The sequence below is a fragment of the Cheilinus undulatus genome, linkage group 22, assembly GCF_018320785.1.
Source record: "Cheilinus undulatus linkage group 22, ASM1832078v1, whole genome shotgun sequence".
Classification (NCBI taxonomy): Eukaryota; Metazoa; Chordata; class Actinopteri; order Labriformes; family Labridae; genus Cheilinus; species Cheilinus undulatus.
The window spans coordinates 33809113-33834726 of NC_054886.1; the positions used below are offsets into that span (position 1 = coordinate 33809113).

General features: G+C 41.2%; 1 protein-coding gene across 1 annotated transcript; it reads right to left on the reverse strand.

Annotated features, from left to right (window-relative positions):
* Window positions 1-23: 23 nt before the first annotated feature.
* Window positions 24-24032, reverse strand: LOC121504758 (toll-like receptor 2 type-2). Its single transcript, XM_041779817.1, has 12 exons — window positions 23975-24032; window positions 20982-21241; window positions 15938-16094; window positions 15679-15828; window positions 15282-15488; window positions 13728-13850; window positions 13502-13652; window positions 8616-8780; window positions 5744-5923; window positions 5503-5643; window positions 4921-5426; window positions 24-510 (listed from the first exon to the last, which is right to left on the reverse strand). The coding sequence occupies exons 2-12, from the start codon at window positions 21238-21240 to the stop codon at window positions 96-98; spliced, it is 2454 nt and encodes an 817-aa protein (XP_041635751.1). The 5' UTR covers window position 21241; window positions 23975-24032; the 3' UTR covers window positions 24-95.
* Window positions 24033-25614: the final 1582 nt, after the last annotated feature.

Sequence of the window (25614 nt, forward strand, 5' to 3'; positions counted from 1 at the left end):
GAGAAAAAGCAGTTCCCTAATTTACTCAAATAATGCTCAGAAGTGCGTGCAGTGGTGATGCCAGGCAGGTAAAAACAACCTAGTTGCCTTCATTCTTATTCATCGTCCTCTTCTTCCACTCTCAAAGCCCTACGAAGACTCTCCCAGAACTCCCCAACCCTCTCCTCCTCCTGAGGCCACTCCAGGTAGGTGGTGGAGCTCATGAGTTTGCGTAGTTTGCAGAAGCGTTTAGGGATGTCATCTTTGGACAGCGGCTCCAGCAAGATCAAGATCACTGTCTCTCTGCTAGCATTCCCATCAAAAAACCAGAAGTGGGAGAAGTCCAGCTCATAGCGGCACCAGTCAGACTGGACGAAATTCTCAGAGAGGACGAAGATGGTCCGCCGGCTTCGTTCCATTGCACTAATGATGTTGTCTATAATCCAGTTTCCGGGAAGGAAGTCCCGCTTGTGGAGGCACAGGGTCAGAGGTCTGGGGCTTGGGGTACTTAAGGAGTCTCCAATGTTCTCTCTGTGAAGTATAAACCAAAGGAGAAGGTCTCTCAAATGTTGGTGAAGTTGAGATTTCAAACTTGTGCATCATTAATTTCTCTCTACATGAAAACTTTCCACGCTATGACCAAGCTGTAAATCACTGTAAAAATGTTGTTTCTTGGCCCGAGTCGTACTTTCTAGTACCGTATTTTCCGGACTATAAGTCACACTTTTTTCATAATTTTTCTGGTCCTGCGACTTATAGTCAGGTGCGACTTATATATCAAAATATATGTAATTTAACATGTTTTTTAATGTTAATTCATACTGACATGCACAAGGAGTAAACATTACCGTCTACAGCCACGAGAGGGCGCTCTTGGCTTGTGACAACTATATGCTATATGCTCCTGTACAACTGAAAAAAATAACGAAAATGGTAATCAAGCAGCAGAAAGAAAGTTTGGAGTGAGTGAGAAACTTGTGAGGGACTGGCAAAAAGCAGAGGTTACTCGCTGCAATGAAGAAAACAAAGAAAGCTAATCGCGGGCTGTAAAGAAGATGGCCAGAGCTGGAGGAACGAGTCCACGGATGGGTGCTTGAACAACGTGCTGCCGGGAGAGGCTTGTCAACGGTGCAGTTACGTCTCCACGCCCTGGTAGTTGCCAAGGAGAAGAATATAAATGACTTTGCAGGCGGGCCTTCTTGGTGTTGCCGCTTCACGCAACGCAACCGCCTCTCTGTGTCAGTTTCTAAATACATGCATACATACAAGTGCAGTGCGACTTATTTATGTTTTTTCCTCTTCATGACACATTTTTTGACTGATGCGACTGACACTCCGGAGCGACTTATAGTCCGGAAAATACGGTAAGTCTCACTGATACCTGCTAAAGAAAAACGAGGGAAACTTGAATGTTATACACATAAATAAGCCATAATATAAAGACCACTGACCAGTTAAGTGAGTAAATTAACTGGTCCCCCCACTGGCACCCCAGTGGGGGGATGTGGGACCTGGGTCTGCGGTTGTCAAAATTAGATGTACAGTGCTTAACAAATTTATTAGACCACCCTAACCCTAACCAAAGTAAGGTTAATGCCACAGCTGCCCTAAATTAAAAGCATTGGTAATTACCAAAATCATTTTTGATGTCTCTGCAATGGTTAATACACCAATATGTAGAAGCTCTTTAACCCAAATGATATTTTTAATGCTAAAATACAATTATTATTGTTATCCATGAATTTTCAAATTAACTGATTTACATAGAAACTGAAAAAATAGTAAAGCACATTATTATTTCTTGATTAATATGTCAAATTATAGTTATTCACTTGCATTCCTGAACAGAAAAATGAGTTTTAGTGGTTGAATGTTATGCTTGATTCATTTCTGACTTCTCAGAGAAGCCCAGTGAGCCGGCTCAAATTTGAGTAAATTCAGTTTGAAATCCCTCATTCCTGTTCAAAATGGTAAAACGTGGAGAGTTGACTGAAAATGAAAGAGTCTGCATTAAAGCACTGATGCTGGATGGTCTCTGAGACACATATGACAGGTGGTCTAATGAATTTGTTAAGCACTGTACATGTGTTTTTCTTTTCTTTGTTTTAAAACCTTGTTTGGAAACAAAGTATAAGGGCCAACCTAAAATATTTTAAAAATAAAGAGAATCTTTTTATAAGCAAAGTGTTAACATTTTTTTTTGGGGGGGGGATTCATATATTTTAGGATTATTACTCTTTTTTTGTCTTTTTTTTTAACAGGAAAACACACTCCGAGTTGCAGAATTAAAAAAAAAAAAAACGAAAAATCTTGCAACTTTTTGAGTTTAAAAAGTCTTAAATTTTGACAATAGAAACTTGAAATGTGAAAGTTTTAGAAATCCTATATTTACAAAAGTGTAAGCCTAAACTTAAGAAACCAAACTGAAAACAGGTTAAATTTTCGACTTTATAATTTCAAAAACACTTTGCTTTGGTTCACTTACATTAAACACTTTTAAGGTAAAACATTTTTTTAGAGTAAATTAACAACTTTTTAAACTTGAAAAAAAATTGGAGGTTTTTCTTTAAAATTAACATCCTCTTTATTATATTTTTTCTTTTTTCAAGAGAAGGCCCAACACACTTGTAATAATGGATAGTTTATACATAGGTCTTTTGTTAAAGGGATACTTCAACATTTTGGCAAATTCGCCCATTGCCATAATTCCTATAGTCTTAGTAATAGGTCCATTTCCTTTAGTTGTCGGTGCAAGCTGTTTCTAGATCTGGGGGGACCATTAAACCAGCTGCACCACGAACGCTATTTTAGCAGACAGAATTTTTGCTTTCCCTCATCAAACTCATCAAATACACAATCTAACAACTCCAAAACGCTCTCATGGACAAGTTGTGACCTGCACATTCACCACGCTATGAAATAATAACGTATAATTAACATTATGTCACATAAAGCAAACACTGGGAACTATTTCTTGAGTAAACCACTAGGCGGAGTGACACAGTGCAGCAGCAATGTCTGGAGTGAAGTTCCGGCTTTGCATTTAACTTTAAAACATCTCCATCTCATAATGTTCCCTGATTATTTCATAGCGTGGTGAATGTAAGGTCACAACTTGTCCACGAGAGCGTTTTGGAGTTGTTGGATTGTGTATTTGATGAGTTTGATGAGGGAAAGCAAAAATTCCATCTGCTAACATAGCGTTTGCAGTGCAGCTGGTTTAACAGTCCCCCCAGATCTAGAAACAGCTTGCACCAACAACTAAAGGAAACAGACCTATTATTACAACTACAGGAATTATGGCAACGGGTGAATTTGCCAAAATGTTTAGGTATACCTTTAAGAACAAGTGTATGTAGGCCATTATCTTGGGATTCTGTCAATGAAAATTTTTGTTAACTTGTCCAAGTGGGTCCTAGGTGGGCTTATCTTTTCTTAGATACGAGTAGGGGGAGCAAAAAGGAAAAATGGTTGGGGACCACTGTCCTAGTGGTTAAGTCATTGCGCCCCTTTTAAAGAGGCTTTTGGCCCTTAAAGGGGCTCTATGTAAGATTTTTGCTTTAAAACTTTCCACTTTTGAGTATATAATGGTGCGCACTTTATCCTGATGTGAAGAATAAGGCTCTTTATGTCGTTCTTGTTTGCCTGTATAAGCCTGTGGAGTCATTTCTCTGTGAAGAATTCGGGCCGAGTTTTCCGCAAAATCTCAACGGAAGTGACGTCGGGTACTACGTAATGCATGCACCCCCTTGCTCCATTATACCTGACAATGGCGTGTTGAATGGTGAAGCTGAAGCCCATCAAGCTAAAAGAGAGTTTGACAGACGCTGGGGGAAATGGAGGATGAAAATCAGTGGAGCATTTGAGAAACGGTGAGAGCTTCGCTCGGCACTCGGGATAAATACTGATCCAAAGATGGCCGTCTTTCTGTTGAAAAGGTAAAGCATCACTCCGGACCATGAAATACAATGTAGTGTTTTATGTTGTATAAACCATATGCTATATCACGTTAGCTTGCTTACAAAGATGCTATCCAAACAACGAGAATGTCACGTTACTCATTTAATGTTTTCCAGATAACACAGCATCTTTTTCTTGCTTCCTGGCACTGCACTCAACTTACTGAGTTTATTTTTTGATAGTTCGTAAAATATCTTCAACACATAATGTCATCTATCTGATATTCGCAGTCGAGGCACCATTATCAGAGCTAATGTTTAGCCTGTTGCTTCTGCACTAAAACGTGTCCCATTCAACACACTTTACACATTATACACATAAAAAGACAATAAAATTGGTCAATGCTGCACAAAGTCGCGAAGTTGTTCCCTCATAGAAATGGTCGCGAAAATCTCGTCCTTTTTTAATCGCCTCATATGAACCAATATTTAATTTTGTGCCGTGTCCGCACTAGAGGTTGAAATATACTTTATTCATTTTCATTTTTTAGTTTGTGTAACTTTTAAGTGTTACTTCACTTACCTCCTCTGTATACATGATGCCAGTAAATCACGTTGGTCTGCGTGTGTATCAGCTGATAAACCGGAGGTTCGTTCATGAGCAACGAGCGCGCCGTTGCTCATGAACGTTGCCGATGAGCAACATAATGTTGTAGTTCGCCTAATGGCCGGTGGTGTCGCTGCACTGGTATTTTGCTAAATCTTGCATAGAGTCCCTTTAAGTGAGTGGTTTCAAATCTGGCTGTGGATTCCTCTCGCATGTCCTTCTCTCCATTTCTCCCCAGTTTACGACCCTGTCCCACCATCCTATCTTCTAATAAAGGCACCAAAAGACCAGAAAATGAAGAAAAGAACATCATCTTTTGGTACTGAAATGTTTAAGTAGAAAGGATATATTTAAGAGGGGCCCCTACACAATATTTTGGAGGTTGTCATGATGTTATGGCTGATTGATGCAAATACAAACAAATTTTGATATTACCTTGGCTCCTCCAGTTCAGGTACCAAGTAGTTTTCCACCCAGCTAGCATCCCTCTCGCTGTAGGACACAAAGGCGTCAAAGGACAACAATGCTTCTGTATCCATCCTATCCCTTTTTCTTCGTCGTCGACTGCTCCTCTTCGCCTTTACCCACGCCCAAGTCATCTTGAGGTACCAGAATACATGGAGGCGCCAGAGCAGGATACTCACCAACAGGGCAACACACAGTGCCACACCACAGCTCACAGACACGAACAAAACCCGATGGCATTCAACAACAGAGAGGTGGACCCTACCAACTGGTTCCCCCTGCAGGTACAGAGGGGAGTCGCAGACGTAGCTCTCCTTTTTGTCTGTTATCCGAACCTCTCCAGCATCTTTGAAGACAGACTGGAGGAAGTTGACAAAATCACAGGAGCAGACAAATTTGTTCTGACCCGCCTGAAGGTTCTGGAGTCGACTGTAGGACTGGAGGTCTGAATGCCCAAACATGTTCATGGTGTTTGACTGTGAGGAAACAAGGAAGGGGTCACTCTTGGAACACTAGAGGTTGGAACAAGATGAAGAAGTGATTGGTCCTTACCTGTATTATCAGTGTTTGCAGATTAGGGAACAGCTGTCCATTTGGCAGACTTAGAATCTTGTTCCCAGAGAGGTAGAGTTCTCTCAGAACTGGCAGGTCCAGGGAGAAGCTTTTGAGATCATTGTTGCTGAGATCCAGCACCTGTACATTATGAAGTTCCAGTGAAAATGGTTGAGTCGGTAGTTGTCTGAGGGTTTTCAAATCTGTCAGGATTATTGCTAACATGCTTCATTTGTAGTACCTCCAGGGTTGTGGGTAGACAGCTGGTGATGGCTGTGAGTTTAGCCCCAGAGATGTTCAGGTATCTCAGGGTGTGTGGCCAGGAGCAGTTCTGAGGCATAGAGCTGTATCCGTTCCTGCCGATGTCCAGGTGGGTCAGTTTGGAGAGCTTAGTTACCATTCGGCTCATTGTAGAAAATGACTGGACAGCAGAGAAACAGTGGAGGACAAGTTTTCATGTAGCATTTCATTTACTTAAAACCAGGACAGGGACTTTTCAAAAACATGATGTATGAAACATGTTATGGATATCATTCAGGACTCGGGACACGGATCTTGACAACTAGATAATCTAGGTCAAACTGGGGTATATTGTTACCCTTGACTATACTTAACAGCAAGGTGATTGTTAAGTAGGGTGGTAGAGACTACTTTAATGATGACCAAGTCATGACCAGGACAGGAGTTTAAATCCCAACAGATTGCAAGATACTTGTACTCTGCCAAAGTATAAGTGCTCAGTGAAAAGTTCCTCAACCCCATGCTTCCTCTCAACGGCAACCATGCCAACATGTAGATCTTCTTTATCCTAACTTCTTTACCACCTGGCCTCACTACTAAACAACTTTGCATCCTTCAAAAGACCCAGGCTCTGTGCAAAGAAGCTCCAGGTAGACACGATGGCTACCCTGGCCAATGGCCCCTACTTGCCAACAAAAACAAGACAACCATTCCTGATGCTCACTTCATACATGAGAAAGAACTGAAGAGACAACAGAAAAGTCTGAGGAGAGAGCCTAGTAAGGCAGCAGACAGGGTGTAGTGCCCTGACTGGGGCTAACACTAACCCCCACGGGACTAGGTGTTTGCTCTCTTCTTCTCCATAAAGAAGAATGAAAATAGAAAAGTGGAGAAAAGGTTTTCATCTTCCCCAAGCCCTTAACGGGTACTAACTCCCCTTTTAAATCCAGTGACTCGTGTCAGCTGCTTCATCTGAAAACTCCTTTACTGTTTTAACACATTCTGCACTTCCCTTGTTCTAGTGGAACTGCTGATCTTGCTGTTAACCTACATACCATTTCTACTGCAGAAAACCCACCTGTCCACCACTGCTGTTCAGCTTCTGCCCCTAAATCTGCCTATCTAAGACTTCTCCTTTCATATGATTCCACCACAGAATCCTCAAGGGGAACCGAGAGTTCTATGAATAAACTATCCACTGGCTGGTAGTACATAAACACTCCGTCAGGCCTCAGGTCAGTCCACGCTATGTTCTTTGGCACAATGTTTCCCCTCCAATCTACCTGCATTTTCAAGTCCTTTCCCATTTCAACAGGCCATCTTGGGGCTTTTCCAAAGACCTACTTCTTGAATTTCTCTGCTACATGGACAAACAGAAATGATACATTCTCTTCCTGATCATACCCTGAATTCACCCACTGTCTGCTTTCAGTTCCTACTGCTGAACTTTTTAAAACTTACTTTTACCCCTTTCCTACTGGCCGAAAAGCCTGGTTAAACACGCTGGAAATCTGCTCCTGTCCGCAGTGGGAAAGACTAACCAGCGTTCAGACCTGCATCAACTGACCCTGCAATGGACACAGGTTTTTATTGGCTCATCTCCGACTGGCTCCAGTGGGAACGTCACAACCGGGTGAACTCGGGATGACGTTGCTATAATGTGCCTACATCAAAATATGGCGCCCATAACTTGGGGCAACCAAAGGACGCCAGCAGCTGAGGGACGAGCATTTTTTTTTTTTTTTTTTTTTTTTTATTTGGACTCAGCATGTGTTGCCATCTCAGCAACAATTTCCATCCACCTTCGTATCATCAGCGCTCGAACGTTGTTCAGTCTGCGCTGAGTTTGTATATTTTGAAAGGACATAAGTACAAAGTGAAACAGTTGACCATCGTGTCCATGGCTTCCATGCTCCTTTCCATTGTTTATCTAGCTGTGTTTTGGCACGCTGATGATGATGTCATCAACGTGACGACATCAGCTTGACGCCCCAGAGGGACAAAAAAAAAAAAAACAGCAACGCAGCTTGTCTGCTGGCGATCAGACCCGGGTCTGCTGGCAATGGGAAAGGACTCACTTGCCGATTGTTAGTGGGTTTACCCGCGTTTAAAAAAACAGCTTTTACACACTAATTTAAGTGGGAAAGCGGTATTATGACAGGCTGGTCTTACAACCTGACAAGTGTGCATCAAAGTTGCTAGCCCTGAACACATAAGGGGTTCCTATCTACTCAGCTTGTTTGTTGGTAGCACAACAAGCCACTCCGTGTAATAGGGCTGCTGGGTAAAGGGAGCTTCAATGACTGTTCCCCGCCCTTCCCATGCAAGGACTCGGTCATGCTTTTTTTAGGTACTGGATGGTGGTTGCACGTTACATGCGACTCCTAACAGATTTTCTACATGGCTATCTTCCATACTCCACAGGCCCCTCCATCTAAGTCTCCTCCTTTTTATATTTTCCCAGAAATACTTTCTCTTGCCATTCCATGGTAGATGAGCACTCATGTCTCTGCTATCTACAAATATCTGTAACTAAACTTAGCACAAGAAGTACATTTGTAGAGAGAGTCTCTTGCTCTTCAGCCCCTCCACAGGTGGAGGGTGGTGCTCATAGAAAGGACCAGTAACGTACAAAGATGTTTCAATGGATCTATCTCACAGGTAAATCCAACACGAATCACTTAATGCAGTTTAATCAGGTGCATAGGACTAACGTTTTAGCGCTACTCATTCATCAGTTAAACGATGTTTTGATAAGAAGCACTGTTAAATCAAAGAAAAAAATATCCTTACTTCTTGCCCTAGGTGTAGGAATAATGTAAAAATAAATATGAATATGAAAGTAAAACATTTTAGTGTGAATGTGAAAGCACCTTTAGACTGTTTCCACTGACGTTCAAAACTCGTAGGCCCTTCAGTATGCCTGCTCCATAACACAGTGACTCTGCAATAGTTAGGTCAGTCAGCAGGTTGTCAGACAGGTCGAGGTACTGCAGGTTCACCAGCAAGGTGGATGTGAAACAGGGCATCACAAATACCTGAGGGGAGAGGTCAGACTCTGTTTATATATTTCAGACAGTTATTGAAAAGGTTAAATTACCTGAGCACACAGCAAGGTTGCAAAGTGAGATTTTTCACATTGTAGATAGTGCTGGGCATTTTTACTATGCTGCAAAGCTATTGTAGATAATAGCAATATAGAAGCTATACTCATAATCTGTAGAAAAAGCCTCATTCCCCACAGGACTGCAACTTCACGCCATTTGTAACTGAGGTCAGGTCTCAATGTAGACTATAAGTAATTCATGGCTTCTTAAGTGAGGAATTTTGATTCTTTATTCATGTCAATTTCTGACTTTTATATTCCTTTTATTAATTTCTGAGTTTATTAATAATATGACTTCATAATACTCTGATTTCTCTTCTCAAAATGTTTACATTTTTGCTCAAATATGAACAGATTCTCTTTATTTTTTTCTTTTAATCTTTCAGGTTGGCCTTTAAACGCCATCATATGTTGTGTTTGTAGTCTAAAATGATATGTGCATCTAATTTTTACAACGTAGGAGCAGACAGGGTCCTGCGCCCCCACTGAGATCTTCTGCGCCCCCTCAGGGGTGCCCAGACCCCAGGCTGGGTACTACTGTTGTAAGTGCATTAAATTAGGAATTAATTCTTTCAAAATAACAATACCTAATTTTTCCACCTCAGTTGCAAAGCTGTGTAGTAATTTTTCAACAGGGAGGATGGTATCTGTCTCATGCAACCCCAGTTACCTGCCTTTAGCCAGATGTGATTTTAGCAGCAGACTTATCTGGGACTTAACCCTCCTAGGTCCCTAAGGGTATTTTTTACCCTTTTGGACTTTATTTTATGGATCACTTTGGTTGTGTTGATGCATATGGCATAAATTTTGCTGAGGGTGTGTATTTTGGGATGAATTTTGGTATTTCCGGGAAAAAAAAAATTTAGTCTTTAATTCACCATGTTAAAAAAAAACAAAACAAAACAAAAAAAAGTCATACCTGAGTCTCTGAGGGTATTTTTTTACCCCATCTACTCCGATTATAAACACATTTTTTGGATACACTGCCATTGCAGTTTGATTTATTTTTTTCATTCCTTAGTGTTGGAATCTCTTCAAAAATGTTTATTTTTCATTGCTTTTTATTAGGTGTTGATATTTTCTCATATGCTGTATAGCCACCATTGAGAGGCCATGTCAGCATTTTTACATTATCATATTATATCAAGCACTACAGGCTAATAAAATAAATATTTAGAACAAGACTTATTTGGGTGTGTTCTAGGGATGTCATAGTGTGATGTGAAAGTGCACATCGAGGAATTGGTGTGTGTATGTGTGTGTCGCCAAACACAGCTACTAAAATCATGGTCAGTGCAATGTGAAATGATGAACCCTATTTTACCACGTTTGTAAAAAACATAGTAAAAAATAAAAATAAATCAAACTGCAATGGCAGTGTATTCAAAAAAATGTGTTTATAATGGGAGTACATGGGGTAAAAATACCCTTAGGGACTCACGAGGGTTGAAAAATAATGAAGTACTAATCAAAAAACTGGCATTTAAGGGGTTAGAATTTTGAAACAGAATGAATATTCATTATAAATGGTGATGACTGAAGTTACTTAAAATATTTATACCAAAACATTGGAATTATACATTAATACAAAAATCTTTTATGGCAGAGGGTATTTTTTATCCTTAGGGACCTGGGTGTCGCACTTTTTATACAATCGAGCACTATGAAAATATTAAAAATTGTTAAAAATCAATGTTGATGCCAATCTTTGACACTCCTGGGCCCAGATAATTCCACCCCCCAAAAATCAATTTTGCATGTATGTGACGGAAAATAATTCACTTTTTGTGTTTTTTCTTTTAATAAAAAAATCAAGTTTTCATCACAAAATTGGCATTTAAATTTTAATTTGGGGAGGACTACAGTTACTTTAGGTTTTTATGCAAAAAAAAAAAAAAAAAAAAAAAAACTGGAATGATTCATGAATACAACATTTTTTTAAGGCAGTCTTTATTGGAGGGTATATTTTCCCCTTGGGACTTGGGTGTCACACTTTATATACAATCAGGCACTGCATAAGTATTAAAAATTGTTAAAAATCAATCTTGATGCCAATCTTTGACACTCAAGGGCTCAGATAATTCCAAACAAAAAAATGTTTTGCATGTATGTAATGGAAAATAATTCACTTTTTGTGTTTTTTTTTTCTTTTAACAAAAAAATCAAGTTTTCATCACAAAACTGGCATTTAAAGGGTTAAAATTTTGAAACTCCAAAAATTTTCTTTATACTTGGTGAGGACTGAAGTTACTTTAGGTATTTATGCAAAAAAATTGAATGTTCTGTCTGTCACATCTTTACAGGCCAATCAGAGCAACAAAACACCTGACATAGCTGCTACCGAGGAGTAAACTCCAGAGAACTGCATAACACGAACCATGGCGACTGTAGACATGTCAGTACACGACTTTAGTAGTTTTGAAAAGAAAACAACTCACTGCTGTTATTTGTTCATCTCTTAGTGAAGAAATTTGGACAAGTTCTGATAAAACTGGCACTTTAGCAGCATCCACGTTAATGTCTTCCACCATAACTGCACCGGCCTCTTCTCCTGAAAGTACTGCCCCTAATTGCTGATTAGTTCTGTCACAATCTAACTGGGCCCAAATGCTTCAGATGGGAGCTTTGCAAGATGTATTCATCGGTGAGAAACACGGAAATGGGCGTATCCATCTGCTGTGCAAGGTTAGGCCTTGCCCATATGGAGACAAAAATGATACATCTGTTTTCTTTCATTATTTCTTTTTTTTTTTGTTTAATAAAGCCATAGCTTCATATCAAGAAATGTCCGTGCAAAGCAAGCGGCAACCTCAGGTCCTAAAAAATGAAGCCAATGCGGAAGTGCCAAAAATTGCTATACCGCGACTGTCCACTTGAGGCTGGCTGCAGGAAAACCGGAAGTTCCGTCTGCACACATGTTAAACAGCTGATTTTGAGACACAAAATAAACTGGTTTACAGCCTGGTTCAAAACACCAAACGTGTATCATTAGCTAGTGTCTCATTGTGCTCCCACTGTAGGGGGGGGGGGAATTTTTTTGAACCATGATCGTTTGGCTGATATTTAGGATGAAAGCTGATTGGCGCGTCTCATCTGATTGACAGGTAGGTCGGCAGGCAGAGGCTCTGTTTCTGTCAACCGGAATGATCAAGAGGGTCTGGCTGCAGCCCTCGAGCAAACCTTTATGCTGGGGCGTTGAGTTGGAGACCTCTACGCTGGGGCGAAGCCTCTACACTGGGGCAAAATCTCTACGCTGGGGCGTTTAGTTGGAGACCTCTACGCTGGGGCGAAGCCTCTACACTGGGGCAAAATCTCTACGCTGGGGCGTTTAGTTGGAGACCTCTACGCTGGGGCGAAGCCTCTACGCTGGGGCAAAACCTCTACGGTGGGGTGTTCGGTTGGAGACCCCTACGCTGGGGCGAGCCCCAGCATAGTGTTCTACACTGGACCGTGCAGACGCCGACCAGTATGCTGGGGTTTCGCCCCAGCGTATGGGTCTACGCTATTAAACCCCGAATGGTTCGGTTTAGGCGTTTAAATCCGACTGGTTAGGTTTAGGCATTAAAATCTGACTGGTTAGGTTTAGGGTCAGCCTGTCAGCAAGTGGATAGAGCTGAAATTTCGTCGTAGGTAATATACATCACGCCCCAGCGTAGAGGTTTCGCCCCAGTGTAGAGGTTTCGCCCCAGCGTAGAGGTCTCCAACCGAACGCCCCAGCGTAGAGGTTTGCCCGAGGGTTGCAGCCAGATGCCTCTCGGAATGCTAGCTAGCAGGCTGACAGGAAGTTGCGCATTAGGCGGGCGTTACGTTCGGCTTAGACCACGATTTCAATATGGAAGCCTCCACGAATGGGCTTCAAAAGCCATTTTGGCCTGCCTATTGTAAGCAGATGAATGGCGTCACACAGGGTTTGTCCAATTCTTTCTACAGGGTATGGTGCAAAGACAAAAGCATTCAAAATGACTGAAAACGTTTTAGTTTATATGCCAGGCATGGAAAAACACCTGAAATGGAGGCGAAGATAATGGCGTTAGCGCTCCCGAGACGTTTCTCTTACGCAAAACTTTCTCCTGGCTGCCCTTCTGGTTGCACCCCATAGGGAATCTGAGGACCCGTTGCTTTGTTAGTCTCATAGAGTAATTGCCTGAGTCATTTTTTAATGTTTTCTGAGAAAAAAGAAAACTTTTTTTTTGGCAAACTAATAGGTTTTTAAGCAATTAGCCGTTATTGTTGTTGATGGCCAGGCAGCTGGTTAAGTAGGTTATGATGTAACTATTTCAGTAAAGTTGCATTTGGTTGTACACACAAAGATGAAACGGGCGGCGTATACAGATTTGTTCATTCTGACACCAGGTTTCAAAAAGTAGCAATTTTGGGCTCCCAAAACGTGTCGTTTCGTGTGGATGAAACGCTGATGCAATAAAATACCTTTGCAGATAAACTTGTCTCAGTTTGGAAGGCCTCAAAGGCGAAGAGACAGGGTCTGCAGGAAGTAGTCTTCTGCTGTGCTATAAATGCTGTTAAGCTTTTTCAAATCTGTCATTGTAAGGATTCCGTGGACCAACAACTGTTGAAGTATTTATTTATCCATCTGAGATTGGTTTTATTGTCATGACCAAAGACGTGACCAAAAACATAAAATTGAATCTTTACCTGTGTGTTAATGACAGACACCTTCCTTGGGTACCGCAGCAAAAAACTCAGCTGAAAAAATGAAACAAACTTGTAGACATCCAGCACCACAACGTTCCGTATAAAAGCCTCATCGAGGCCTCTGTGGTCTGTCCGGTTAGCTTTCTCCCACCTAAAATAGAAAACGTGCTTCAGTCAACATACACCTGAATTTTACTCAATCTTTTGTTTGTTTCTGGTGTCCTACCTGCCCTCGCCTGTCAGTGTGACATCCTCTGCTGAAATGGAGGTGAGCGGCACTCCATCCATCACCACTAGAAGGTCAACGATAGTGTTATCGGATATGGACACGTTTCTGAGAGTAACTGTTCTAGAAAGTGGAATCCAAGAACAGCAAGTCAGTTAATCTACTAAACCAGTTTCTTTTTCCTAAATGATGCATTTAACATTGATTAAACTTAACCTCAAATTCAGATTTGTTGACTTTTAACAATGCGGTGTCTCATAATTCCACTCTTTTGTTTCTCAAAGGCAAGAAAATGTTTTAAATTTAAATTTTAATCAATTCATATTAATGCCAAATACGATCAAGACACTCTGGCTGTGACAGTACATCTATGACAGCCACTCTCACAGACCGTTCATCTGAGACGCTGCTTTTTCAGAACGAAAGAGCCATAATTTACAGGTACGTTTTAGGGTTGTTGTTTTTTTCCATCTTTTTTTCATAAAGTCTTGCAGTGGCATTCATGAAATCACCACATTGCAAACATTACAGACTAAGAAAAATTTCATTAAAAAAAAAAAAAAAAAAACGAAAAAGCCAGTTAGACTGGTTTTAAGCCTGATTTATGCCTCTGTGTTGCATCGATGCCGCACCTACGCTGTCGCCGCAATGCCGTCATTGACCATTCGAAGTTCTGAGTTGGGGGAACGGGTCTCTCTGCAGTTTAACACCATGCCGCTAGGGGTGTGTGGCTGTGTGTGTGTTATGCTTTCAGAGGTGTCACATCCGAATGCTTGTTTATCTTCCAGTCATGGTGACCGAGGTAGTGTTGGAGTGTGTTTGGAGTTGGAGCTCATCGATATCGACAAACAAATTCTTTTGTTGCAAATGTTGACGTGCAGGCGACAGGAAAGGCGTTTGCAGAGGTGGTCTGTATGACCACTTTATGAGTCGAGGCTGAGAACAGGTGAATTTACCACGCTGGTTCGCCTACTGAGGGACCTGGATGGAGAAAGGACATTTTGAGCAGACCAATCACAGCCGTTGCGGTCCTGCGTCACCGTGACGCGTAGTTAGGATTTTTTGAAGGTGCGTGTCTTTCTATTCTCAGATATACGCCGTCTTGGATGGATGGTCATGTTAGTGGTTGTCAGAAATTGAACTGTCTGAAGTTCAAAATTTGCAGAGGAGAATGCATCAAAATACCCTAGAAACATTGATGGGTCCATTGGTAAGTCTATCTATTAATTTAGCTTCCTTCTTCTGTTGGCTAAGTGCAGCAACCCTGTCCAGAGATTGTCCGGTTAACCAGAATGGACAAATATCTGCCTGTTTGTTTTTGTCAACTCTTAACTTTTTCCTGTATACACCAAATCCTGCTGATGCATCTGAAACCAGAGCTCTTCATATAGTGAAGATTGTGACTTTGGTGTACACGTTCTACATTCATATGTAGACTCTATAAATAGAGATTAATACACTAAGATAAATCTAAGAGCTTCTAAAAATATTTTTCTCAATACTTTAAAACAGTATGGATGCAGACCAGGATAAGTAAGCAGACTAAATATAGACCTGATTCTCTTCTTGGCTGGTGCTGTTAAGGGTTTCATAGTCTCGTTCCCCATCAGATGAAGGTCTTCCAGAACCATGGATGTGTCTGGGTACGATACATCAGCGAGCACAGCTGAAGCTAAGGCTGTGTTTGTTAAAAATGGATGATGGAGGCTCAAAGTGACACGACCTAGCGGCCATATATCTGCCAGAGCCCCAGACTCGTACCTAAGGAGGAAAAAAAACAGAGATCAGTCAAAATAACAGAATAAAAAGTTAGACCCGGGGGACTTAACAGATGAGGTTCCTGAGTATACTCTGTCATTTATATGATATTTATTTAGCTTTACTAAATGTTGCTTAGTGCGGAGCTCATGGTGGATTAACTGCCATAACCACAACATTTTCAGTTCCCCACCTTTCAAGGTAATTGGCACGTAGAGTGAGCTCCTCCAGCTCTGTGACCCCTGACAGATCTCCTCTCTTTATCTCCTGCAGAGCAGGACCTCCAAAAGCCAGCCTCCTCAGTCTGACCAGACTCTGAAACATGGGGAGAGACCCCAGGCAGCTGGAGAAGAGGAAGTGAGAGAATATGTATATAGACTCTTAATACCACATTGAATGTGGGTATCGCTGTTCTATGTTTTCATTCTAACCCAGGTATTGGTTATATTTACCTGTACGGGTTGTTGAGCAGGTTGAGCTGCTGCAGAGCTACAAGTTTGTTGAACCATTCATGGTTGAGAGCAGTCAGGTTATTATCAGACAGATCCAGATTCTCCAGACTCCAAAGAGAATCAAACGCCGATGGATGGATCACAGCTAGACTGTTACCTGAAGGACATTCATATCTGTTTATCGATTTACCAGGAAGTGACATCTTTTTAACAAAGTATCATGTAAAGGTGCCGTCCATCCATCCATCCATTTTCTGTACTGCTGATCCCATTAGGGGTCGCAAGGGGTGCTGGAGCCTATCCCAGCTGTCATTGGGCGAGAGGCGGGGTACACCCTGGACTGGTCGCCAGTCAGTAAGTGCCATCTAACCTAACAGATTTTAAAAAATGGCACCATGAAACCAGTGCCAATACAGAGTGCATGTGGTAGAAGTAGAAAATCCATCAAACATCTCTTTGACAACACTTTATGTTTGGTATAGTTTAAGCCCACCACAGTCCATAAACTGGACTTTTAAGAATTTTAAATGACTTTTTTTAAACTTTCAATTCTGGAAACTCTGCCACACTGTTGCCTTTAAATTTTTCTGCTACTCAGACACGGTAGACCACCAGACTGTCTTTTCACGTCTTGAGGCATGGGTTGGAATTTGGGTGTTTTCACACCTAAAAGTCCGGACCAAGGTCCGTGTTTTTGTTACATTGTATACATTTGGTTCAGTCTGTTTGGGTTTCACACTGTCATTATTGTAAACAGACTAACAGACTTTACATGACGAACCTACGTGATATTGTCATCAACTACGTGGTTTGTGTGTCTCTGTAGTTTACAGTGATTGGCCATTTTGCCGGCGGGCGTCTGACGTCAACACGTTGAATAACGCCAGTCTTGAATGTTGTAAACAATGAATGAAATCATTCCTACCATCATATTATTGTTGATATTCAACTACCAAAAGCAACAACTTGAAGAGCTGTAAATATGACTGGTCTGAGTTTGTCTTATGAGTTTTATCATTAGACAACAACTTTATCATTGTCAACAGGAAAGGAGAAGAAAGTACGCAATCCTGCGAGCCATTGCAACAGCGACTCAGGAGAGAAGGAATGTGTTGTAAAACTCTTAAAAAGATGAGCTGTCAGTAGTGAGGTATAACTCTATCTACAATTTATGAAATTTTCTGTGCTTGGACAATCCCCATTCAACATAATAACGGACACTTCTACTCCTCGCGTAACGTAAAGCAGCTACCGTTAGCCCACCCTGTCCAGGCTGCTGGTTAATTTCGGTAGCGTGAGATTGTTGTGGGCTGTTCTGCGGCTCATTTTGTTTTGGTGATGAATTTCCTTTGCTGGTAGTCACGTCGTAACTTCCTGTCATTGATACAAAGGTCCGAACCTTTCAAAATAACGCTTTCACACCGGGCATGAACCAGATCGTGGTTCTGTTTGGTCCAGACCAAGACCACCTCTTTTAGTCAGACCAAGGTCCGACTGTTTGGTCCGGACCACGGTCCAGGGGAGGTTTCACACCTATCGTCCGAAAGTCTGGACCACACAACGTAGGTGTGAAGCCCCCTTAGATACTGTCCTAAAGTTGTTCCAATCCTAACCCCGAATTTCCATATACAGCGTGCGCGCCGCACACCGAAGCGCCGCGGGTTTGCCCCAACCGAAAGGCAAGCGACCTCGCCCACTGGAAGTGAGTCTAGAGCGCTGCGCAATGGCGCGCAGCACTGATCATCAGGAAGAGATCACGGGAGAACTGCGAGTTCACGCAGGAATAGCATGTCAACAGTGAACTATTTTACCTTTTGGGGTTAATTTATCATCCTTTCCGGTATAAGTCCATGATATTATTGCTTCCTCCATTGAGTGAGTACAGTAGGAAGTCAAAAGGTTCATGTTTGCTTAAAGGATCTGTGGTTTTATGCAAGATTCTTTGGCTAAATATCCCCAAAACTTAACTTTTCCACGTCAAAGGTGCCACTGTAGCTCGGTGACCCACTGACCTCTCGGTGACCCTTTGCTCTCGCTGCAGGACGAGACGTGATATTGATATAGTAATGATTTGCGGTCGGGAGTCCGTGCATTGTGTTTTATTTTGAAAGAACCGGATGTTCTACTCTTGTGACTTCCATGGTTGGTGGTTTCTGAACAATGGTTAATTTACGAGGTTTGGCAGCAGCGGGCGCCGAAATAGACGCTCCAGGCACGCGCCGCTGCTGGTCTGAAGCACCGGCTATGGAAATGCTCTGAAGGACTAGAGATGGAGCGAAGTGCTCCGCAGTTCGATTTGCCGGCGTTCTGCAGCGCACACGCTGTATATGGAAATTCGGGGTTAGAAGGACTTTTTAGGAATGTTTGGGCCAGTTCTCTGCTACGGCCCCACTTGTCTGTGGGGCCCTCAGGGCTCAATCCTAGGCCCATTTTGAGAAATGCAAAATGTATCTCTTTTGGTTTGCAGATGATTTGCAGATCTACCCGCCTATAAAAACAGGCTGTGCATGCTCGGCTAGATTGTCTTGAGAATGTTAAATCCTAGATGGAGCTAAATTTCTTTGAACTGAATGAAAAGAAAACCAGATCATTGTCTTTGGTCAGTCTGACCTCCTGATTGGTTCTGATGGTTTTCTTGGCCCTCCAGCATCCAACAGTGGTCCCTCTGTTGAAAAATCTAGGAGTTATTGGCTTTTTTAGTGGCTTTTTTAGTGGTAAAGACGAGTTTCTTATGCTTTGCAATCATTCAAGTGCCTTTTTTTTTAATTAGAATAGATTTCAAAAATTCCTACTTCCTTCATTTTTGTATATTTTGTTTATTCAATATGAGAATGACAAAAAATATAATTCTCTTTAATGCAACAATTCATCTCAAATTTGCAACACAAGTCAAAATCATCACAATTATTATTATTTTTTTTTTCTAGCCCTAGTTTGATCTGATATGTTGGTTATTACTTAGAATAATGTAATGCTTGTGTTTGTTGGAAAATCCATATGTTATGACATATCAAATCGTAATACTGGTGAAAAAAATCACAATACGATTATTTTCCCAGTTCTTTCAGCCCTACTAAATATTACAGCACCATGTATTTTGAAAGCATGTTTTATAACAGTGGTTTTCAAAGTGTGAGGCGGGCCTCCCCTGGGGGGCTCCACAGAGCTTCAGGGGAGGCCCGGAACCAGAAACCTGAAAAAAGGTGGTTTGCTTTTCTAATCTCTGCCGTGCATTGAGCAAAATGGATAGACTTATAGTTACTATAGGGGACTGTGCTATAGAGCAGCGTTACTCAACGAGAGAGCCAAATTGTTGAAAAATACTTTTGCAAAAGCCTCAATCTAAGAGGTGAAAAGGGGCAAAAACAGCTTGAAGTAGCAATAAAAATAGGTTAAAGGTGGCAAAATGGTCAAAAAGCAGCAGCAAATGGGTGAAAAGGGGCGAAAATGGGGAGAAAAAGAGGAAACAAGTGGTATGTAAAGGCAAAAGGTAGTTTAAATGGGCAAAAAGTGGCAAAAAAAAAAAAAGTGAAAAAGGGCAAAATGGGAAAAAATGACAAAAAAAATTTTCAAAAATTGGGAAAAAAAGGAAACAAGTGGTATTTAATAGCAAAAGGTAGCTTATATGGACCAAAAGTTGCAAAAATGGTAAAAAAAAAAAAGGGCAAAAAATGGTCTAACAGCAGCAAAAAAAAAAAAAAAAAAGGGGTGAAAATGGGCGAAAAGGGGAGTGAAAGTGGAAAAATGGTCAGAAAGTAGCAGAAATGGGTGAGAAGTGACAAAAATGAGTGGAAAGTGACGAAAATGGGCAAAAAGTAGTCAAGACTGGCAAAACTGGGCAAAAAAAAGAGGAAACAAGTGGTATGTAACGGCAAAAGGTAGTTTAAATGGGCAAAAAGTGGCAAAAAAAATGTGAAAAAGGGCAAAATAGTAAAAAGAATATATGGCAAAAAGAAAATTCAAAAATTGGGATAAAAAGGAAACAAGTAGTATGTAATAGCAAAAGGTAGCTTATATGGACCAGAAGTTGCCAAAAATAGGATAAAAGTGGCCAAAATTGGGAAAAAGTGGCAAAAAGACGTTGCAGAAATGAGCAGAAGAATTGGGGGGGAGATATTTAATAATGAAAGGTAGCTTAAATGGGCAAAAAGGTGAAAAAGGGCAAAAATTAGATAACTGTGGAAAAAATGTAGAAAAGAGGCAAAAAGAAGTTGTAAAATGGCCCAAAAAATATGAAAAAGGGGTTTCTAATGGCTTTATAACTGAATAGGACATCTGCAAACCAAAATATCTAAAATATATTAATGTTAAAAATGTTTAAAGATTAGTCATAAATGTTTGAAATGTTGTTGGTTTTTTGTTTTCAATTTCAATCCTTTTTGTGGGCGGGGGTCCAACAAATGAATAATTTCTTCTTAGGGGAGGCTCACTCTCCCACACTTTGAAAACCCCTGTTTTATAATAATACGAGGGGGAAAAGCGGTTAAAGAGGCAATGCTAGCCTCTTGGCTTACAGCTGTGGATACAAAGTCCAAGAGATCCACAGACTTGGTGAGGCTGTCACAGAAGACATATTGTTAATTTATTAAAAGTGCAGTGATTTGGTGTTCAATGGCTCAAAACACACCGTTAATACAAAATGTAAACAGGGTGGGAGTATGAATGGGGGGCGTGGCCATGATGAAGCTGGCTAAGTTGACCAGTGGACTCCACAGTGTCTCTCATGCTTCCTCAATGCTATAATGCTGTGTGAAATCCCACTCAGGGTTCACAGCAAGGCTGTCGCTGAATCACCATGTGTGAACAGCATGTACAGTGGTGTTTCATAAGATTGTCTCACTTTCTAATCTGTGTTGAAAGAAAGGGTTTCAGATGTAACCCTTTCAGTTTTGTCAATGGAAAAAATATTCAAAAATATGTTTCAGATACCAGAAAGACTGGGTTAAAAATCTCAGCGCATCTGAGTGGAACTGGATATCACAAATGAAAAAATAGTTGGATTCTGCCTTGCTCTGGAAACTCAAATCAATGAAACCGTCATTACCGTGTAGACTCAGAGCCCTCAGCTGCACGTGTCCCGTCAGATCATCACCAGCCACCTCCGTGATGTTGTTGAAGGACAGATCAAGGCTCAAGGCACGGTCCGTTACCACAGGAACATGGATGAACCCGCCGTGGGAGCAATTACAGAAGAACTGTAGGTCACAGCGTCCACATGATGGTCTCTCATTATCAGTGCCTGACCTCTGACCCCAGTAGAGGAGGAACAGGAGAGGGACATAGAAGATGGTCCACAGCCCCATACTGTAAGGAAAAATAGACAACGGCTGACAGATGTAAAAAAATGTAACAGAGTTATCAAGATGCAGCGAGACAGACTCATGAAACAACAGTGAAGTTCATCCAGGGAGGAAGTGTGTACTAGAAAAACAAGGAAGTCTTAATCATTTTATAGCATGAACCTCCTACCTACCCAAAATACTCCCCTCATGAGCCAAAAACAAAACGGGGTGGGACAAAACTACGACACTTCTTCAGCTTTCATCACACAAATGACATGCATGCATTTTGAATGTTTTGCATTATTTTTTTTGACATTCCAGCCCTACGTTACAGTCATAAATGTTATTCTTAAATCACCAGCATTTAACAGGCACTAAGGATGTCTGCCTGCAGGGATTTTACCCCATTCAAGAGCACACAATGATAACAAATGAAAATTTGTCCCCCTATGATTTGGGACTTGTATGATGAATGGACTTGTAGCCACTGTAATGTGCAAACAAAGACTCGTTGGTAGGCTTGCCATCTCTCTTGCTAAGATATTTCATTTCAAACACGTATGAAAATTGCTGAAAGAAATAGTTTTATGGAGAAGTTAATTCTCCACCAGATTATGATTGATACATATTTCTATGGTGAAAGCTAATAAAATTACATCAGCTTCCTCATCCTCCCTCCCTTAGCTCATCAATGTAAACAGATAGCAGTTGATGGTAAAAATTGTCAGCCATCATTTACCAAAAGGTGCGCCTACCTTGTTTTGACCTCACCAATTGTAGCAAGTTTATTAGAATGAACCAGTTTAACCCCTAGTAACCTTTGAAATGCTTATTTAAGTGGGACTCAGTAAGGTCTAGACCAGGCCTATTCAACTAGAGGCCCGGGGGCCACACACGGCCCAGAACCAACCCCCAAGTGGCCCAACCTGTGGTCATGCCAGAGATGCAGAGGGCAACTTGTTTTGCAAATTTTCCTGAATTCCCACAGTATTTCAGACTGTGAATGCAACACTTTGCGTAGCCTAGCAACAGTCTACCTACAATGCACTGTGTTGCTAGCGATGCTGACACAAGTAGCTCCAAATAATTGTTTTTTTTCAACTGTAGCTACAACTGTGTAATTTGAGTTTTTATGCACTTTAAGATATGGCTGGGTAAGATGTGACCAATTTCATTTTATTTATTTTATACACTTTTTCACGTGCTTTTGTCATGTTGCCAAATTTAAAAGGGAGACTATGAATAAAAAAGTGCATATTTTTCATTAAATTCATCTGTATTGGTTCAAAATTTGACATTACCAGCTGCAAACTGGGCCCCGAACATATCTGGCCCACCTACATTTCTTGATGTTAAAATTTGGTCAGGTTGAATTTGTAATTGAATAGCCCTGGTCTAGACCCTATGTTGTTTAAGATAAGAAAACAGACAAATACGAGGGGCGCCTGGTTCCCCATTTCCACAAAGTTGGGGACTGAAGACATCAACTGTCAAATATTGAGAGAGAAATTCCGTTCCGTTCTTGCTTGATGTACATCTTAACTTCGAGGCAACAATGTACACATACAGAAAAACTGCTATTAAATCACCATAATCAATATTTTTTTCTACTTTTTTTTCAGAAATCTCTTTAACAACTTCAGAGTTGCTCAAAACTACCAGTCAACAAATTTAAAGATTTTAACCCTTTAAATGCCAGTTCGATTATTTGAAATATTAAATTTTTTACTAAAATAAACAGAAAAAGTGAATTATTTTCCATAAAATTAATAGTAGAAAGAAGGGGCTTTGGTGCTGATGAGAGTCTTGGATGGGTCAAAGATTAGCAAAAAAATTGATTTCTTCACATCTGTATTTTTTTTGTACATGTACATTTCTGCCTCGAAGGTGTCCAGAGGGTGCCCTAATGTTAAATCTGGCACTACATAAAAAATACAAATGCAATAAAATCAATTTTGTTGCTAATCTTTGACCCATCCAAGACTCTCATCAGCACCAAAGCCCCTTCTTTCTACTATTAATTTTATGGAAAATAATTCACCTTTTCTGTTGTTTAGTGAAAAATAAGATGTTTCAAATAATCAAACTGGCATTTAAAGGGTTAAAATCTTGAAAATATTGAATGTTAGGTAGATTTGAGCAGGTCTGAAGTTGTTAAAGAGATTTCTGAAAAAAAAGCAGAACAAAATATTGACGTCCGTGTACATTTTTGCCTGGAAGGTGTCCAGAGGGAAGTGAATTTGAGGAGGGCACAAGGGTTAATCCAGAGTCAAAACTGATTGTTCAGCAAGCGCTATATTTAGTCAGTAAGACACAGTGAAAGCATTAATGTTTGTATGTTGTGATCAGCTTTAATTTTTTTTTTTTTAAACATGTTTCATTGAATTTTGAACATTTAAGAGGAAAAAAGGAGGAAAACCGAAAAGAAAAAAGAAAAACGAAAAACACATGACAGCAAGTACTGAAATAAGCAGAGTATAAACCAAGTGGGATCAGACAATACATACAAAATAAAACGAGATGGTCAAAATATCCCTATATCAGCTTTAATTTTAACAGTGTAAACTGACTCTCCTAGCAACATGATCCACTTCTATCCACTTCTGCATTTTTAATTTTATCACATAATTTCTTTGACAAGCTCAGCATTTAAGACAGGAAACCACATATACTGTTACCACTGTTTTTAAACTCCCAAAAATAAACTGAAACCATGTTTTAATATCAGACTTGAGGTGAATAATATTTTTCTTACCTGTTTGGTTGCAGAGCTGAGATGGTGAGGAGAGAACACTGTAGTTCTTTAAGATAGAAATGACAAGTAGAACCGTTGGAGGGGCTTCATGATTGCAGTCTAAGGAAGTTGACAGATTTCATCAAGTGTGAAAAGAGGTAGTGAGCATGAAAATTTACTTTCAGGAGGAAACCTGTGCAAGAGTCTGCTTGTGACCTTTGCTCATTTATATGCATGACAAATTTTAGACAAAGTTAACATAATATTTTACTTATCACACTTCTTAGATTTTGATCAGATACCTATACTAATCTCCTCTGTGTAGCACAGATATGATCAAATACACTGCTCAACAAAATAAAGGGAACACATAATCATCACAATGTAATTCCAAGTCAATCACACTTCCAGGGTATCAATCTGTCCAGTTAAGAGGCAGCACTGATTGTGAATCAGTTTCACCTGCTGCTGTGCAAATGGGACAGACAATAGGTGGGAAGGAGAGGCAATTAGCAAGACAACCCCTAAAGGAATGGTTTTGCAGGTGGAAGCCATAGACCATCTCCCTCTCCTCATCTTTTCTGGCAGATTTTTGGTTACTTTTGCATCCAGTGCCCTCACCACTAGTGGAAGCATGAGGCGGTATCTGCAACCCACAGAAGTTGCTCAGGTAGTGCAGCTCATCCAGGATGGCACATCCTTGTGCGCCATGGCAAGAAGATTTGTTGTGTCTCCCAGCACACTGCCAGGGGTGTGGAGGAGATACCAGGAGACGTGGAGGGCAGCAACCCTATGTGCAAAGAGGAACAGGAGGAGCACTGCCAGAGCCCTAAAAAATGACGTCCAGCAGGCCACAAATGTGCATGTTTCTGCTCAAACTGTCAGAAACAGACGCCATGAGGGTGGTATGAGGGCCTGACTTCCACAAGTGGGGCCTGTGCTCACAGCCCAGCACCGTGCAGCCAGACTGGTATTTGCCAGAAAACATTAGAATTGGCAGATTCGCCATTTGCACCTGTGCTCTTCACAGATGAGAGCAGGTTCACACATGTGACAGACGTGAGGGAATCTGGAGATGCCGTGGAGAACGTTCTTCTGCCTGCAACATCCTCCAGCATGGCCAGTTTGGTGGTGGGTCGGTAATGGTCGGGGACCACACAGACCTCCATGTGCCAGCCAGAAGTACCCTGACTGCTATTAGGTACCGGGATGAGGTCCTCAGACCATATGCTGATGCAGTGGACCCTTGGTTCCTTCTGATGCGTGGCAATGCTCGGCCTCATGTGGCTGGAGTGTGTCTGCAGCTCCTGCATGATGAAAGCATTGCTGCTATGGACTTTCCTGCCTGTTCCCCAGACCTGAATCCAATCGGGCACCTCTTGGACATCGTGTCTTGTTCCATCCACCGCCGCCACATCGCACCACAGACTGTCCAGGAGCTGACTGATGCCCTGATCTAAGTCTGGGAGGAGATCCCTCAGGAGACCATCCGTCATCTCATCAGCATTCCCAGACGTTGTAGGGCAGGGGTCATCAAGTATATTTGCATAAGGGCCAAATTTAGTCTGGGCAGAAACTCTGGGGCTGGACTTTCAAAAAGACAAAAATTAGATCAATATTTTGGTCTGATAAACATATTATTGTGCAGCAGGCCACAAGAA